General features: G+C 39.0%; 1 protein-coding gene across 2 annotated transcripts; it reads left to right on the top strand.

Annotated features, from left to right (window-relative positions):
* The first annotated feature begins 513 nt into the window (after window positions 1–513).
* LOC122995587 (NEDD4 family-interacting protein 1-like) lies at window positions 514–11096 on the top strand. 2 transcript variants are annotated; one of them, XM_044370893.1, is made up of 8 exons: window positions 514–701; window positions 4111–4198; window positions 5300–5430; window positions 7102–7161; window positions 7766–7853; window positions 8049–8173; window positions 8468–8534; window positions 9899–11096. In XM_044370893.1, the coding sequence occupies exons 1-8, from the start codon at window positions 672–674 to the stop codon at window positions 10000–10002; spliced, it is 693 nt and encodes a 230-aa protein (XP_044226828.1). In that variant the 5' UTR covers window positions 514–671; the 3' UTR covers window positions 10003–11096. The 2 variants fall into 2 exon arrangements, with proteins under 2 accessions (XP_044226828.1, XP_044226830.1); XM_044370895.1 differs by lacking the exon at window positions 7102–7161.
* The last annotated feature ends 8330 nt before the right edge of the window (window positions 11097–19426 follow it).

The following is a 19426-nucleotide window of genomic DNA, read 5'->3' as shown; positions in this document are numbered from 1 at the left end:
TTCCACATATTTTACTTGTGATTCCTTATGACAGAATTGTCTAAAGATGCGATTCACATGTGTTTTTGAAGAACAGAATGAACCCTAACATACTTTACATTATCTTCTGCTTAGTTAGTTTTCAATATTATTTGCTCATATAAGAGTGACATATTTTTTTTTAACTAATAATCGTGGTTATTTCACTTTCTTTCAAAGGGGGGCGGTATAAGGTTTGTTGTGGCCGATGACGTCAATCGCTTGCCGAGAGAGAGCTGCGTCAAGTTAGAAAGAGTAAACAGGAAATATATCGGTTTGGGTATCAAAATAATAGCATAATAATTCTCTATTTCCACAAACAGTTTAAAAAGTTGCTTATTAAAAAGAAAATCGTGAACAAATAGAATAGTAACGATAGAGGATACATAAATTTCACTGTTAATAATGCAACACATACTATCTATTGGCCTCAACGTGGACTTTATTTTAAAATGCTAACAGGAAGCCTTGCCTTGTATCCGGACTAATGCTGTAACTTGACGGAAGTGTGGGCAGTCGAGGGAGAAGCAGGTTTTTTTTTGTTGTGCCGAGGGTTGAGTTTACAGTTTGAACTGTTATATAATTTCGTTTTCGTTGGGTGTCTTGGCAGCGTGTCGCTTCTCTGTTGTTGATCGACAGCCGTTCAAACCAGAATGGCCGAACCGAGCGCCAGATATCAGCAGGTATGAGAACAGCATCGGTTAATTATAGCTAGCTAACACGTTAAAGATTTAACGTCGTTAACATCTGATTAACTGGCTGAAGAAGCTCACAGTCACTCGGGGTGTGTCGTTGGTGTCACCTACCGGAGAACAAGAGTTTCCTATTCAATGAAACTGGGTGTCACTGTTGTTAATTAACGCTGGTTAGGTCAGTTATCTTGCGGTTGAAGAAGCTGTCTGTTAACGGCAGTTTTTAGCATGCTAACGTTTCCCCTGCTAGCTTTTTCCGGTACAGCTACGTGAACATGAACTTGCTTGTCCGGGCGTTTTTCCTTATTACTGTGGGTGTTTATTGTTGAGATTATGTCAGGATAGCTTGTCAGATGACTGTATGTCCGCTAGTTAGCTTGTTAGAAAGGCAGGCTGCAACACATCGAGTCATGCTGTGTGCTGATGCTAATGTTTGGACAGCACATGACCTACAGCAGTGGGTGTGTTCGCTGGTTATCTGAGCTACTTTAACTGCTTAATCCTCCAGCCAGCCTGCTTACACTGTGTGCTGGAAGGGCATGCAGACCTCGTCATAAGCCTATTCATATAGTTAATTAATTATGAATTAATTAATCTGCAGACGCTTGTCTAGTCCTGGGGCAGATCTAGTAGTACTGACACATCTGGCCCTTCTAATCACTGTTTAATGTCGATGATTCAACATAACTGGTCATTTAAATTCAGTGGTTGGAAGTGACTAAGTGCATTTTCTCAAGCCCTGTACTTAAGTACAATTTTGAGGTACTTGTACTAAAGAATTTCTGTTTCTGCCACTTTGTACTTCCACTCCACTAAATTTCAGAGGGAAATATTGTACTTTCTTCTCCATTACGTTAATTGACAGCTTTAGTTACTTTTCAGATGAAGGTTTGACACAATAGATAATAGAACAAGCTTTTACAATACAACACATTGTTAGAGGTGAAACCAGTGGTTTCCAACCTTTTTGACTTTTGATGTTTTACAAAAAGCAGTGTGTAGTCGAGGTCACATTTCAGATGTCAATGAGTTGTTAACAGCTCCACCAAATAGTGATTTTTTTTCCCTCTAAAAAATGAAAATAGATTTGCATATCAGAACTTTATTTTTTTCTTCTTTCTTCTCCCATTAATCATCTCATGACCCCTCGATTTATCTGGTGACCCTTTGGAGGGGCCACACCCCTGGATTGGGAACCACTGGATCAAACCAGCTAACTGAATATAAAGTAGTCGAAACTAGCTCCACCTCCAGCACCTACAACAGTAATGTGCTGCTTACACACTGATGCTTCAGTATTAATAATCTAATGATGTCATATATAATAATATATCAGTCAGATGGAGTATTTTTATATTGCTGTATTGGTACTTCCTCTAGTGTTGTCACGATACCGAAATTATGACTTAGATACAATTCAAGCCTAAATATCTCAATACCAATACTGAAATGATACCATGACAAAAACCTAAAACATCAGGCAAAGTAACTTTTAGCGGCTTGCAAGTTATGGTAAAGTGAATGTTACCAGTGTGGACGATGAGTTTGCATATAGAGATATTATCTAACACATTCGCTAACCTGTCGCTCTTTGAATTCCCTGAACAGGTCGGTATGTCTGTTAGCGAGATACTTTGCCATGATGGACGTGTCTAATATTTGCGAGTGAAAACAGCATAGACAGGCGGGACATAACATGGGGAAGAATTTGATTTGAACGTTGAAAAGTGGGCGTGTCATGATGAATCTTAGCCCTGTGCTGCTAGAAGTTGAAGATTGATTGATGGGTGGATGTCATGATATTATTGGTTGAAATTGGTTGGTCCAAGCCTACATAAGCACACGTCATATTTTGTTTTACAGGAAGAAAACATGTTGGATTTTGATATAAGAATACAAAGAAATTGACATTGTGTAGATTTTTGGCATATATTGTTAAATAGGTGCACACAATATGATCAGGGATGTGATCTAAAAGGGTTCAAAAGGCATTTTTCATAACCACAGTCAACGTTTCTAATGAAGTTAATTTCTGGGTATCTTTTCAGTCTAACATTACTTCAGGAGAGGAATGCACAAATGGGTGGTTTTATTTTAGAGCTGCAACAATTAGTCGATTGATATAGAAAGTAAATCGGCAACTATTTTGATAATTAATAAATCATTTTTAGTCATTTTCCAAGCAAAAATGCAAATTGGTCTTCGGTTCCAGCTTCTCAGATGTGACAATTTGTCTTTCCTTGTCATATGATAATATGAAATTTAATATCTTAACATTTAGACTCTCGGTCAAACAAAACAAGCAAATTGAAGATGTTATTGTGGCCTCTGAGAAACTGTGAATGCCATTTGTTCATTATTTTCTAACATTTAATAGATTAAACAATTAATTGAGAAAATGATCAACAGATTAATTGACATACTTTATTTTATCGGATGTATCTTCTTTCCTGGTAAGTTTTTTTTTGTAAATAACTTTTAATTCAAACCCAAGTAAATATTCATTGATTATTAATTTGTTATTGGGAACTTTATTTTCCAGGTACAGTGCCAGTAAAAAGTTTGGACTTTGAGAAAGTGTTTTCACTGGTACTGTATGTTAAAGCATTGCTGTAGACAAGTTTCATATGTTTGTAGGTTCAGGTGATTCGCTCTGCTCTGACTAAAACCAGGCTATGTTAGTAAGAAATTCATTCGAAGTGTACTGCTCGCCAGTTACCAGTTACCACTCTCCCCGTTTTTCGCTGTAATGTAATCCCATGAATATACTGTTGTGTATCATTTCCTTTTAAGGAAATTGTAGGCAACTATAACACCTGTAAAGTAAAGTAAAGTGTTAAACCCACACTGACGCATAATTCATAACTCTGCAAAACCCACTGTTGCAGACTACCCGGTATCCAGCGTCACCTCAGTGGTCTTTCTGGAAACAGACAGTAGTGTTAATTGATCACATGTTCTTGCTTGTTTAGCTGAATCAGGAATAAGGAATAGCTGAGTCTGTCTTCTGTGTCTAAAAAGGCACAAAAAACCGTGATTGTGTTGTTTTAGCTTGCTCACGTTTCCTGCTTTTAATGAGCAAGAGAGAAGCAAGGAGAAATGAGAAACCCGTTGTGGTCGATGCTCATTTCCTCTTTTTTTTTTTAATGTGCACATGTGCTTGAAAACCCCTTTTGATATAGGCCCAGTTTCCATTCCTCTCCCCTGATCGTTACATTGATGCTTTCTTTTTAAGGTCTTTTAAGTATTCCAGGGTGCTGCGATAGTCTTTGAACTCTAGACAGGACGTGTGAAACCTCTTTGTCTAAAAGCATCTATTTCAGATGAAGAACAGCAGCAATGCTGACAAATGCGTTGTAACCCAAAATAAATCAGGGGGTGGTTTCTCGTCCTCCCACAGCTGCCCAATGAAGAGGACCCAGAAGAGAGTTCACAGGTAGCAGCCGACGCTCCGCCCCCGTACAGCAGCATCGCAGTGGACAATGCTGGTAAGACCATGACTCACCCAGATGTTTCTCTGGTGCTGAGCTTGTTTGTTGTTCTGTTGTTTGGGGAAAACCTTAAGATACAATGCCCTTAAGCTCTCTTGAACTTGTTTATACTAAATGACTGTCGACTATTCACCAACAAGAAAAAAATCAACACTCTGTATCGGATGGATGTATGGATATTATTATCTTTTGACTGAAGTGTTCACTTAAAAACTCCAAAATGTAGATAGATAAGTAGATGGATAAATGCAACGTGTAGGTCAGAAATAAAGGCTTTGTTATTGTTCACCCAGTGTGGATCATTTGGACCTCCATAATTATTTTAAATAACAGCTGCAGTGATTAATCGATCAGTTGTCAACTATTAAATCAATCGCCAACTATTTTGATAATTGATTAATCCTTTGGAGTCATCTTTTAAGAAAAAAATATCCAGATTCTCTGATTTCAGCTTCTCAAATATGAATATTTTCCAACTTCTTTAGTCCTTTATGACAATAAACTGAATATCTTTGGATTGTTGACTTTTGGTTTGGACAAAACAAAACATTTGAGGACGTCATCTTGGGTTTTAGGAAACATGTTTCACCATTTTCTGAAATTTTATGGCCCAAACTAATCGAATAATTGAGAAAGTAATTGACAGATGAATTGAAAGTGAAAATATTCAGTAGTTGCAGCCCTATAATACATGTGATGCATTCTTTCAAGTGGAGCTGGTTGCTTTTAGATGGCCTCTCAGTTGTAATAGTTATCTCATATATGTAACAATTTTACAGAACAGCAGGATCTCTTATTAACCACACCTTCCAAGTTATACTAACTTATATAGTTATACTGTTAATACAGGGGCAGTCAAACATGTTGTTCAGTAAGAAAAAATTAGAGACTATGAATTTGTTGTCAGTGAGGATTAGTAGGAAATTCTAGTCACACCTCCAGCCTGTTTCCATTTACGAGGCACTTCACAGGCTCTTGTGAAGATATGAGAACCTGTGTTAAATAGTTGTTTTAGTTTTGGCAATAACAATAAATATGTGATGGAGTTACTAATCAGCTGTTTGCCAACATAAAGTAAGACTTCTGTGTCTTTTCTAGCATACTTTGACTACAAAGAAGACGGGGTTTTCCCCAAACCTCCATCCTACAACGTAGCAACTACGCTACCTTCCTATGATGAAGCAGAAAGAACCAAAGCTGAGACTACTGTTCCCCTGGTAACCGGAAGAGTGAGTGTCTCGCTTTTTTCCCTTTTACATTCACCACACACACAAACGCATACACAAACGCATACACTGTAGCTTGTGCTCAAACGTTTCCTTTGTTTGCAATGCAGGAAGTGAGATTGATCTGATTGTGTCTCTTTCTAACTTGTTGCCGGTTTGAACAAATGCAGACTCTTAAAATTTAAAGGTTGAACAAACATTTTTTTATCACTGCATATATTAATGGCACGTACAGTTTTATTTGACTGCCTTTTTGCACATAATAACCATAATATATTAAGTGCAAGTGCTCACAGGTGCCAGATTTTATTTTAGTTTTGAATGCTCCAGTTTCTCAGGCCCCCTGAACTACCCTCTGTGCACTATGCACCTGGGTTTGTTTGGGTATTGAACCTCTAATGTAGCCTAAATTAGCCACATAAGCTAATGTTTTCATTAGTATTCAGTTTTTACTGCTGGCTCAAGCAGTGCCAGCACCTCACATAAGACCATTTGTACTTGGTGATACAGGTATGAATACATGTCAGTGTAAAATTTAGAAAAGTGTTGATATATCAGCCTTGGAATTAGACCTGCAAACATTAGTCGAGTGAAGTGAAATGAAATGAATCGGCAACTATTTTGATAATTGAATAATAAGTATTTTTTCAAGCAAAAATGCCAAACATTTTCTGGTTCAAGGCTCTCAATTTGTTAAGTTGTTGCTGTTAGTATAAGCTTAATATTTTGGGGGTTTTGTGCCACTTAGTTGGATTAGATAATACATTTGAGGACACCACTTCTGACTTCAGGATGTTGTGATGGAATATTTTTCACCATTTTGATGTTTCATTGACCAGATGATTCATCAATTAATTGTGACAATAATCGGCAGATTAATCAGTAATTAAGATAATTGTTAAGTTGCAGCCCTAGAGGACACAGGACACACTTAACATGAACACCTATATAATTAAATACTACAATTCAGTACACTGGCCTTTATGAAGCTTTCATATTAAAGTTTTGTGGAGACAATGTCAGAAAGGTGTTATGGAGAATTATTTCGATTATTGATTAGTTAGTTATTTTTTGATTTAATTGATTACTTTTTCAGTCTATAAAAGGTGAAAAACAAGTGAAAAATGCCTGTCATAACATATAATGATACATAATAATATGAATAGAAATAATTGTTGCAGCCCTACTTGGGATTTATCTCTGTATCAGTTTGCTTTTAAAAAGCTGTTGTTGCTGTGGAGGAAGACATGAGTTTGCTGTTGTTGTGGTTTCCACAGATCCCACAGAGCCTTCCTTACTGATAGCACCTTTATAAACATTTTATTATTTAATGGGCAAAACACACTCAATCTCAACAGTGTGCCATTAACTGTAATTTAATGCCTGAGGGACAGTTGGAAAAGGTCACACCAGTAATCGTGTGGAGGCTTTGTGACGAGCAGCTCATACACAAAAGCCTTCATCATCGTCACGCATACACGGCTGCTGACGTGCCCTAAAAGCTTCTGTCTCTGTTTAAATTTGAAAGGAAAACAAAAATATCTCTCTCAATTTGAAAAATGACAGCTCATCTCTGACCTCTAGTGGTCACTGTGATCACTGCATGTGGGGGCCACCCTGTTTGATTGCTGGTGTGTTGTGTTTCTCTGCCACACACTGCCTTGCGCTCAGCAGCAGCCTCAGCACAGGGAACGCCTGGAGACTTTTGACGATGTTATTCGCAGTTCACTGGAGGTAACTGGGAGGAGTGGATGAGGAGAGTGTATGATGAGAGGAAGTGTATTTGGTCCTGGCTTGGTGTGTGGAAAGTAAACACAGATGTACCTATAGTGTTTATGTATTCAGCACCCCACCCTTCTTGTGTGTCTGTGTATTCAGAGTGCTAGCTAGTGCTTAGTAGATGGTTGTGCAAGATCTACTGGTTCTCCTGATGTCCTGCATTGAGTTTGACACCCGAGGCTTTGGGTAAAGTGACAATGATAGTCATTAAATGTGCTTGCTGTGTTGTGACGTTTCCATTAGTCTGTTGGTTGTTTTTGTTGTGTGTACTGTCTGTTGTCAGTAAAGCTTGGTTATCACTAGCAGGTGCTAGCCTAGGCTTACTCACAATCCATTTTGATCACAGTCACCGTATTGAACTTGAATTTTTAATATACTTTTGTGAATTGAATAAAATAAAATGTATCAAATTTGGTTTGATTGTTTATACACTGGAAATATACAGTAGATATCAGTTATTTGCCTCATTAGCCTTGGAAAGCTCTGCTACTGACTGGCTGTGCTGTGGTGAAATTATTAGTGCTTAAAAAACTCACTTTTTTCACTTATTTCATTACAGGACGAAGACTTTGTGACCAGAGACGACTTCGAAGATGCTGATCAGCTGAGGATAGGAAATGATGGCATCTTCATGCTCACTTTCTTCAGTTAGTTACCCAGTTTACTCGTCTTTTTTCTCCTCTCTCCTCATCTTAGCCATGTTGTTGCATATTTAGCCTTCTCCTCTCCCCAGATTTGTGTCATAAAGACATCTGCTCTAGACATATAAATTAGTTAAAATGGTATGTTTCTTTCGGATGATATGCCTAATCTCTCTTTTCCTTCCATCTGTCTTTGTCCAGTGGCATTCCTGTTCAATTGGATCGGTTTCTTCCTGTCTTTCTGTTTGACCACCTCAGCGGCCGGCCGCTACGGGGCCATCTCAGGCTTTGGCCTCTCCCTCATCAAATGGATCCTCATAGTCAGGGTACGACAAGGAGCCGCCGCACACAAACACAGCATTACTCAGCACACATACAAACACATAAAATGTGGTTTTATGTACGCACAAACAACTCAAAAGCCCCAAACACCACTTTGGTATTTTGATGTTGTTTCTGTTGTGGTTAGCGTGTTGGCACAGCACTATTTCCTCAAAGATCACTAGAGAACTCTGCTGCTTTCTTCATTCACTTTTATAACGCAGGACTCATTTGAGTAAAACCAACGTAGGCCATATTTATTCTAACCAGTCATTTCTGTCGCTCTGTTGGGTTTCTAGTTCTCCACATACTTCCCTGGTTACTTTGATGGACAGTACTGGCTGTGGTGGGTGTTCCTGGTCTTGGGTGAGTAGCCAACCTCTGAATTTAAATGACTCAAAAATGTTTTATTCCTGCTCGTGATACATTCAGTTCTCTGGGGCTCAATTGCATCAGTGTTGACGTTTCAAACGCTGCTTGTAAGTTACCGAATAGTTAACTTTAATTATCCTGTTATCACTGGATAGTTGAAGCGGCTAAAAATCAATATTTCATTTTATTATTAACGGATCACATGACTACTTGTATGTGAAAGGAGTTGCTTGTAGTTAATGAATCCACAGAGACTCTGCAGTTCCCTTCAGCCTTATGGAGCATTTTAATGTCTTTCAGCTTATTCCGGCCCCCAACTTTGCTGTTTTGGTTCGCTCTTTTTGCATTGTTTTTGGCAGCAGCAGGCAGCACGTTCCCTGCCCAACACCAAACAGCAGACAGACACAGTAGGCAACTAACTGGTGAACATAGTGGAGCATTGAGCAGCTGAAGAGCCACATATTTCCTTCATGAGCTGAAAGAAGGCTAAAACAGAGCTAAAAGGAGAGTGGACTCCAAATGAATGTTGCTCCGTATCTGGTGGATGTGTTAATAGGTAACTAGTTGATAACAAGTTTGCCATGTCAACTTTATAAGGTGATATAAATTAATTACTGTAGGTTTAATTTAACAGTTAAATTATTTCAACATGATTTCTTAGAAACCATGTGACTTCTCTATGTGTGTGGTTTGCTGCATGCTAAGATACAATGCACAACAGCATACTTGCAAAATATATCCAAAATTGACCCAGCACCATGATTACATGAGGGGGGTTTTAATACCAAAATGCTCCTTGAGAGTCTCTTTTTACCCTACATATTTCTTACACATGTCCACAGCCATGTACTATTATTATTATTTTTTGATATCATAAAACCACATATTTTGTAACACATTTGTTCATCTTTTGTACCGATGATTCAACTGGGAGAGCTTCATTTTAATCCAAGCCTTTAAAGTACTCCACTTGCGAGTCAGCTACATTATCTATGCAGAAGAAAACCTCTCTTTTCAACTCTGTAAAACAACTTTGTTACACATTAAACTTGCAAGTTTAATACTGTGTGTCTTTGCTAACCTCAGACTTCCTGGTATCTCTCTGAAGTGTGTACTAGTTGTTATTGTGTCTAATATTATCCCCATGTTGCCAAACCAGTTCATTGAGTTATGTTAGATTTCAATTCATGGTTTGCCTTGTAATTAAGTGTGAGCTGTTCATAACATGTGGTTAGCATTAAGGCCATACGAAGCCATATAAAGTGTGTATTTGTGCCAACTTGTGCCACCTTGCTAGTAAATGCAGTTATATCTGTTGGGTTTAACAGGGATTATACTTTTTTTCCCCCCATCTCCAGGCTTCTTGCTCTTCCTCCGAGGATTCATCAACTACGCCAGAATCCGCAAGATGGCTGACACCTTCTCCACCCTGCCCCGCACCCGAGTGCTCTTCATCTACTGAGCTCACAAATCCCTCGGTCTCCATCATCATTTCTTTTTTTTCTCCTATTCAATGAGACATACTTTCCTGCTTTATCCAATCAAAAAGGGAGAAAAGAACATTTATTTTTTTCTTCTGCTTGACATGATTTGGACAATACAACAATCAATTGTCCCCTTTTGGTCTAAAATAGTGAATGCTGAGAATTCTGTAAAACCCTTCAGTTGTTAGTGGTGACCTGTCAAGTGCTATTTGCAATTATGAAGTGTGTGTGATGTATAAATTAATGCCTTATTTACTATTTTACTATCTGTTGGTAGCAGCAGCATGCACTGTTCTCCTGTTTCGCCACCAGGGGGCAGTCTTGTATGTATAATTCTTTTGTCTTCTTTCTGATGAAGTCATTTGTATAGAGAGGTGGTTCTCAGACCAGGGGTCAGTGGCTAATTTTGGGGTTATGGGTTGATTTACGCAATGTGAAATAATATATTTCAAGTACCAATTCAATGTGCTTTTAACCTTTCCTGATCAATGCTTTTTGTGAAATAGTATATAATTGCAGTTTGTAGAGTTATACAGGTAATTCAAGGCTGTAAAGGGAAAAAAATCATGAGCTTTGGTTTTTGTGGGTGGAGGGGCTAAAAAAAAAGGTTGAGAACCACTAACATGTTGACCTGGCTGAGTTTTCCTGATGTATTTAGGAATTGCCAGGAGGAGATTCTGGGATACAATGGGGGTCACTGCCTTGCTCAAGGACACAGTGATTAGAGATGTAATAAACTGCGAGTCAGTCCCCGGATTCAGATGTACAGCTAAATGATTCTGGTCAAGTAAACGATTCCAATGCCCTATCTTAGTCACTGGCACCCCAATCGGTTTCCAATGAGAAAAAAATTATTATTACCAGATGTGATTTGGTAACCCTGCCCTGTTAATAATAAGGAATATATTTATTCATAGCAGAGATCTTTTTTCCTTGATGTAATGAAACGTAATGAAAAGTCATTTTTTTAATGTTTACCTTCATTCTAGTGGAAGTGCAATGGTTATTTTTTATTGCAAAAAATTAAAGTATCTGGCGTGGAAAATGTTTGGAATTAAACTGGAAAAGAACATTTTGGTGTTGAAGTATTTATCATAGTTGAATAAGCTCCCAGAAAATATATCATGACATAACAGCCTGTTTAGTTTTGACTGAGTGTTGTTAACAGAACATCAGAGAGCTGCTTAATATCATTAATATCTACTTGATGCAGAAGGTATCATTTCTGTCAATGCTGGATTTTATTGAACTTTTTCATTTGCATACAAACATATCAATACAGCGATTTTGCTCCCAAGATGCCCGAATTGGAGAGTTCTTTCAAGAAATTTGATAAATAACTTTGTCAGTGGATAATCAAAAGATTCGGCCTCACCTTTATGATACTGGACTTACTGTATTTCAACTAATGCATGATATACCCTGTTTAGTATTTTAGGATTTGGCTGGTGGGTGGCAGCTATTGTAGGGTTAAGAACCAGCAGTTTTCAGCCACAGAGAGGGTGAAACTAGCTGACTATGATCAGTTACTGCCATGAGACATACTTTAAGTTGTGCTAAATTTAATACATGAGACACGTGTGTGTGTGTGAGTATCGAGATGATTTACTGGTGGTGGCTGATTATACATGTGAACAGTGTTTTTCCTTGTAGTTGAACAGGAAGTTGAACAACCCACCTGGTAGACATGTCACAATCTTCCGTTTCATTGGAAACTTTTACTGTCACATAGTGTCACATTATTTCACAAGCCTCAATCTCCACCCCATCATGGCTGGATATTGGCCTCTAGTGGTGCTCAGTTGATATGACATTGGCTCCATTCGAGTCCTCATTTACAGCTCACAGGGGGGAAATGCCACTTTTAATTCACTAAAGTTATTATTTTACAGCATGTAGTTAATTTATTTCCCCAAGAGCACAACATTGAAGTGAAGTTTTTATGCTTTATAAATCCAGTCTGAAGGTGTGCTTAGCCCTCTGTATACTGTGGATATCAATTGTAAACTCATGCCATGTGGTCCAAACCTTTAAGAGAAGGGTTTGATGACAAGAAACTCTGAATATGACACAAATTTACTTCATACTGAAAAGCAACTGTTGAACGTTGGATGACATTTTTAGCAAATGTTTCCCTTCCTGATGAATGATAGATTTTCCCTGTTGTTTACTTCTTAGTTGCTGCACCACTGGTAGTTTTAGAAAATCTTATTTCCTGAAGTAATTCCCTCTTTTGCAGTGTGCACTTTGGAAAAATAGAAACAGCTGTTGGTCAAAAATTACAGATGTTCAGTAGCTCTGGGCTGAAAAAGTGAACTTTAAACTGTCTCAGCTTCAGAAAACTCATTACTCGTATATTTTTAAATCGTTTTCGGTTCAATCCTTAGGTTTTATACAGCAGAAATAACCCGTAAAGGTGGGAGAGAAAAAAGGGGAAAGACAAATGGGGCAAAGGTTATATGCTAGACCCTCAACACCGGTCCACGTCACCAGATGACCTTGGAAAAACAAACTTCATTTTGCCAGGTGCACACGGGTTTAACCGCTGACAGTGTTTCAGCTGTAAATTCTGGCAAAGCACACAAACAATAAAATTCCCTATCATCCACATCTTACACAAATTTAGCCTCAGTCCATTTGAATCCCGCTGTAACGTCACTCCTCCTCTGCTCCAGCAGGGTCACCCAGTGCAGGTGTTCTTGTTATCCAGATGTCATTCATAAAATAACTCCATTGTGCCAAGAGTTGTCTGTGTCTTGTCAGCTGCCCTCGATTTACACAGACGGAAGTATTTCTTCGAGTAATTGATGGGAATTATGTGTGCTGGCCAAGTGCTTGCGCTGCTTGCATGTTTTAGCTATCAGCAGATAAGAGGGGACTTTTTTGATTTACAGAGAAGCTTGGGAGTGAGCCATCTTTCCAAAAAGACATGCTTTACTTCTCTGGCTTCTGTTAGACAGACTTATTGTTCAAAGTGTACAAGAGTTGATAAAAGCAAACAATATGTTTAGGACAAAAAGCCTGTTGTCTGAAACAATATAAGGAGAGGGATTTTCAAACAGCTTTTCCCTATAAACACAAGTCAAGTTCGTTTAGAGGTTGTGTGTTTTATGGCTATTTTAAGAGGTAAACTGCAGGCTGGTTTAAAAACCTTTTCTCCCTTAATCTGCAAAAAATAAACATTCACAATTTCAGGTGTGATGTTTGAGCAATATTTGTGTGATTTATCTGATTTAATAAAACCGACTTAGAATTTAAGCCACTGACTGGGTGAACTTGCTTGTAAGAGCAAATTCAGGCAATTTTTTCACAGCAGATATTTTGACTTGCACTGTAATGTGTAACATGAACGTTGGTTCTGTTCTGTTCGAATGTAAGCCATACCAGTGTGACAGCATGCACAACAGCAGGACTCTGAAAATGTCTTCTGTTAAAAAAAGCCCTATTATAGATATATCTGTAATGATACAGAGAGAAATAGTTTGATAAAAATAAAAAAAAACTTGTTCAGGCTTAAAGGAAAAGTTCACCATTTCAGAAAATACATTTACTTGCTTCCTTGTCGAGTTAAATGAGAAGATGCTAAGCTAAGCTAACTATTGCTGGCTTTTTAAAATCTTTTTATAAAGTTTCACCTCCCTTGTTAATTACTGATGGCCTTTCCAGTTGCTTCACAAGAGTTGCTTAACAGACCTTATACAACACTCACTTGCCATATTGCACAGCAGCCATGTGTGAAAGTATATGGAGGTTAAAAAGAGCAAAAATCTAAAAAAAACAAAAACAAAACATGGGACACATGAGTTACATAAAATTAAGGAGACCAGTTTGCATTTTAAAATCAGTGAATAATTAGAACATTTGTGTAACTGTCAAAACCAGTTACCACTGCGTTTCACATGATTTTATTCGCAGTGTGGGCAAAAAAAACAGCATACGGGATAAAAAAAACAAATCACAGATAACAGAGAATGTGCAACAAACAATCGCAATATCAAGAAGCACAGTTGTGGGGTTGAGTGTGGTTGGCATCCAGCTACGGGAGAGAGAGGTGTAGAGATGGCTCATGAGAGCAGTGCCAGGTGAGTTGATTGGCACAGCTGGTGCTTGTTGGCTAATTATACTCTCCCTTTAAATGCAGTAGCGTGCTGTACCTCAGATGACCGCTGCACACCTCAGACAGATGGCACGCAGGCCGTCGGATATTGTTTGGCTGAAGCCTGTAAATGTTATTTGTGGGACTGGGTGACTTAAAGCGACTGGACCACGTGCGCCAGAGGAAACCGGGAGATGCATGGCTAAAACGTTGCGTTGGAACTCATTGTGACTTGCTACAGCAGTATTTATGCACAATAAGAACGAATGTTAGCATAGATGCATAAATGTAGTACAACCGTACACAAGCACCTGCTTGTAGTGCTGATAAGAGTTCCAGAGGGTGCTGTTCAGCACAAATAGAGATACAGATTTCAGAGTTTTGCTGGTGGTTTGATAGCGGAACGAGTGAAAATCAGATGGAAAAAATCTTTTGTAACATGTTTATCATCCTCAATAAGACAAACAAAATAGAGAAAACTTTGGCCAAAGATGAAAACATCCATTCTGTTAACAGGACAGAACTTCTGGGAAAGTCTGAGAAATATTAGAACAAAAAAAATACAAGTCGTGTGATTTTTAGGCTGCTGATCATCATTTGTACAGTAATTATACAGAGATATTTTGACTAAAATGTACAGATATTAACAGAGGAGCACCGTAAAAACAAGAAACCTTGAGGCCAGGACAAACATGCTGCAGCAGAACTATCACTATCCTTATTTAAAGTAAAAAATATCCTGCCAGAGAATTCCCATCACCTTAGACAAACTGCAGTGAGTTGGAGCCTCCCGCTGTCAGTCTGAGATTCAGATGGGAGGTTCCCCAGGATGTGGGGAGGATGTGGGTTGCATCCAAATGATATGTCCTTCTTGTGTATGTCTGTGTTTGTGTGTGTATGTGATTGGGGGAGGGGTGTTATCATTGATGTGTGAGTCATCCTGACCCTCCCCTCCTCTCCCTGCACTTCACGTGGTGTGTGTGCGTATACGTGTGTGTATTTATGTTTGTGTTTAGCTTCCGGTAGGAGATTTCTGTTGATGTTGTGTGGAAGTCTACATTGCTGCCAATGCCATAAAAAAGGCTGATGTGTTTTTACATATATGTGTGTCATGGCGTATGGCGTGAGCATCCCTGTGTGTGTTTGTGAGTATATATGTGTGTGTGTGTGTGTGAGAGAGAGGTTGGTAAAGCAGTGGTGAGTCATCCGCAGGCCAGCATTGCCTGTTACCATGGGTCACACACAGCAGGTGCCCCACCTCCCCATGTGCTTCTTTTTTTTTTTAACCCACCTCTCTTCCTTATCCTCTTCCTCCTCCCCCTCTTTCTCCTCCTCTTCTTTTTCCTCTCTGACTCACAGTTGACTCCCCCACCACCACCAATGACATCACTACCCCCTCCCTAATGCTTTGTTGTGGTGAATCATACTGTATGTTGAGATTTTTCTGCTCCTGTCTTCAGCCAACCAGCACTTCGAACCAGAATGTCACCCGTTCATTCATAAAATCAGACTAAAGACGCTGTAGCGTTTTCCTCTGACGACTGTGAGCGTTTGCAGGGCTGCGTAGGTTACTTCAATGATGTAATCCATTACGACATATATACAGTAATGTAATCAAAGGGATTTGACACACTCTGACAGATGTTGTGATTACGTATTAGGTATTTTGCCACCATCTGCTAAAGAACAAAGGAGCAGAATGAAGAAAGAGTGAGAAAGTACAAATCCAAACTTCAAGCTTCCAAGCAAACACAATATTCCTCTTTATCACATTTGAGAGGCTGCTGTTCTTGTGCCTTTCACATATTACCATAACAATTCCTAAATTTCTTAGCACAATTTTTCAGTTTTTTACTTCAGTTTTTATATTTTTATTCACCCAGACTCATACAAACCCATGCTGTAGATGCAATTGTTATAACTATGCGTGTATGATAAGATCAGCCACTCTTAGCTGAGTAAGTGGAAGTCTATAGAATCAGAAGAATCTCACATGGGAGCAGCTGAAAGGTTAAACATCTTCATAGATGGATGTTCAATTTAAAGGTAGTTTTCATCTAGTCACAGGGTCCCTGTTATGTTTGTATCGCGCACAAGGACACATATGCACATGGACAAAGACATGGGCCTGTTTGCATGTGTTTAACTGGTTGAAGGTTGCTGACGGTAACGGAAATGAGACTGATGCAGCTATACCCGTTGTTGCAAGTCAACTTACAGAGATCGACATATTTCTTTGCTCCTAGCTAGTTGGTCTCTTGCTATTCTTTAGAGAATTTGTGAATTTTCATGGCCATACTTCAGGTATATTTCCCTTCCTCCAATCAGAGATGTTCAATCATTTTCTAGACATCCAGTTATTAAGCTAAGCTAGGCTAAACTAACCTCTCAATACCTTCAAGGTGCACAAAGAGAGAAAAAGGCATCCATGAGTTCTTGTCGACTCTGGATAAACAGTACAAACAAACCCTTATCAAAATATATTGTGTATCCTGGATAATCTACATGGATATGGTTACAGTTACATTGGTTAAATACTAGTTAATATAACAAATATTCTATTTTTATTCAACATGCATGGCATTGTTTGATCAACTTGATACTATGTTATAAATTAACCCCATAGCAGACTCTGCCTGATCAGTTATAGTAATACTGGCACACAGGAAATTTAACATCACCATTGACGCAAGGTAGTCTACAATCAAGAATAAAATGTATGTAAAAGGCAAATAAAATGCAACGTGCTGTCTATGGTCTTTCCTGTCATCTGTGGACCGTAAACGTATCATATCCAGATTTTGCAACTGTCACATTATTGGTTTACCGTCCCTTCAGTGTATCTTCTGGTAATCAGCCGCTGACAATAATGTAATGTCATCACATCTCTCCCTCTAGTTTTTCTTGCTGGGTGGCATTATTTTAGTCATGAAAAATGACCCTTGTTTCTCACTTTACTGCCTACTTCCACAGACTGCTGATGTGTTAGGTTCTTCGGACATTTCTGAATGTCATAAAACACAAACCCATTGTATCTGTTGTGTCGCAAGAGTTGTCTGTGAATGAATGCCAGCGCTTAATGACATGCCGCTGTGTCAGACCCAGAGATATGGGTTTATCCATGACTTCATCATGTAGCGATGTCAGAGGCGAGACAGCATGAAGTCACCTGGCTTTTTTTGTCCTCATGCTTTTTCAAACAGTATGCCGCAGTATTGTATTGTATTTAGTGATTGCATATTCTATTCTATTGTATTCTATTCTATTCTATTCTATTCTGTTTTGTTCTATTCTATTCACGATTTTAGACTGTGATTTGAACATTTTTGATTCTGAGTTGTCAAATACTGGGACACCTCAAACATGCTTCCTGTCAACAGCTTAATTACTGTTACAAATCAGTGCTCTTGGCAGTCTAGCTTATATTTGACTGCACATGCTGTCACCATGGCAACAATAAACCTTGCACAACATTAAAACTTAAGAGTAATGGTGAAACTAACTTGAGGGTTGAGCCAAAGATATTCATCACATGTACCACAATTTTCAGTTTTTCTTTTCTACTTTATGATATGAGATATTCTCTGAATTGAGATAAGCATATTATATTGAATTATTGTATCATTTTGTCATATGTTGTCATATAATTAATTATTATTGTATCCTACTGAAATATATAATATTGTACTGGTGTGATACAGTTTTGCCAGCCAGCTTTATCGCTGTGTTTGTTATGCTGGTGTGAATCCACCTGCCGTCTCTCTCGGCTTACAGGGCTTTTGTGAATGGAGACTTGCTGTGCTATGACGGGAGAATGGATGAATGGGAGGGAGCGATGGACAGATGAATGGGAGAGATGGTGGCGGGGGGTGGGGGGGGGGGGGAGGAGGGGGACACGTGTGGCGAGGGAGGGAGAGATGGAGGCTACGTCACATTACGTTTCCGCAGTGCATCAAGGGAACTGGTCTGTCTGTGACTCATACCGTCAGGATGGGGAGGGTGATGGAGAGGGGGGAGAGAGATAGAGAGAGATAGAGAGAGAGACAGAGAGAGAGAGAGAAGGGCAGAGAGAGGAGGAGGAAGAGGAGGAGGAGACAGAGGAAGAGGATGAGGAAGAGAGAGAAGGAAAGGAGGCGTCTGGTCTTTTTTTGTCCCACCTTTCCTTTTTTTCTCTCCCCCTCATCCTCCATCTCTCCCTCCCCATCAGTGATGTAATACAGGTGACCTATTCATCACAAGGAGGAAGCCTCTCCTCTCCTTCTCTCTCCTCTCCTCTCCTCTCCTCTGTCTCTTTTCTTTCTCCCTCCCTCCCTCCCTCCCTCAGCTGACTGGCTGAATGCATGAATGAACAGGCCTCTCTCCTTTTATTGCAGTGGGGGAGGGGATGACACAGGAAGCCATGAGGCAGACGCAGAGCAGGAGAAGAGGAAAGAGCGAGTGATAAAGAAGAAAGAGAGAGAGAGTTCCCATGGCATCTGAACGGATACACATTGACTGCTTATCTCTTCCTTTATGTGTGAAGCTGTTGTTTGTCTGTCTGTCTGTGCCTGTGTGTGTATGTGCAGGCATATGCGCCTATGTGCATAATGCATGAATGGATGCAACCTTGTTTCATTCATTGAAAAAAAATCCACGTGCACATTCTCAGTCGGCTTGTTCCTCAGTCTAACGTGGACACTTCCTCAGTGTATCGCCATAACGTGCTTTACAGAAGCAATGAATGAGAATGTAGGTGAAAAATATAAATGCAGTGAGCTGTCACACACCTGCTGCTTAGAGTCTGTATAGATTTTAGGTGATAGTTAAGTCATTCTCAAAGACTTAACTATCTCTCTCAATGAGTGTAACAGGTTCAAGTTTTTGTCATTTAATTTTTTCCAGCAACTTTAGATTCACAGTAGAAACTCAAATTCTCCTCCTGTAAACAAGGGTGGTGTCTATTAAATGTGCCTTTTAAAGAGGAAGGTATGTAGTTTATGCAGGTATATATACAGTATATATGCAATAATAGACTTGCTTTTAGCTTGACTGATGATGTAGGGAAGTAGAATTTTCGAAAATATGCAGAGGCGGCGGTGGAGGTGGAGGCGGAAGTGAAAAACTCAATCATGTAAAGAACATTTCCACTGCTGAGTTCGATATTTTCTTTATCAGCAAATGTCATGCGCATTATCACTCTTATACCACGCCCACTTACCACAAGCAAAAAGACAAGTTGTGCCCAAATAATCTAAAATGTTTTGTCTTTAAAAAAAAAAATTACGTTTTTACATTTTACTTTTTTTTTTTCATTTTGGTAAATTAAC

This window comes from Thunnus albacares, chromosome 13, assembly GCF_914725855.1.
Source record: "Thunnus albacares chromosome 13, fThuAlb1.1, whole genome shotgun sequence".
Taxonomy (NCBI): Eukaryota; Metazoa; Chordata; class Actinopteri; order Scombriformes; family Scombridae; genus Thunnus; species Thunnus albacares.
Note: the sequence above shows the minus strand (reverse complement) of the source record. Positions and strands in the feature narration are given on the sequence as shown.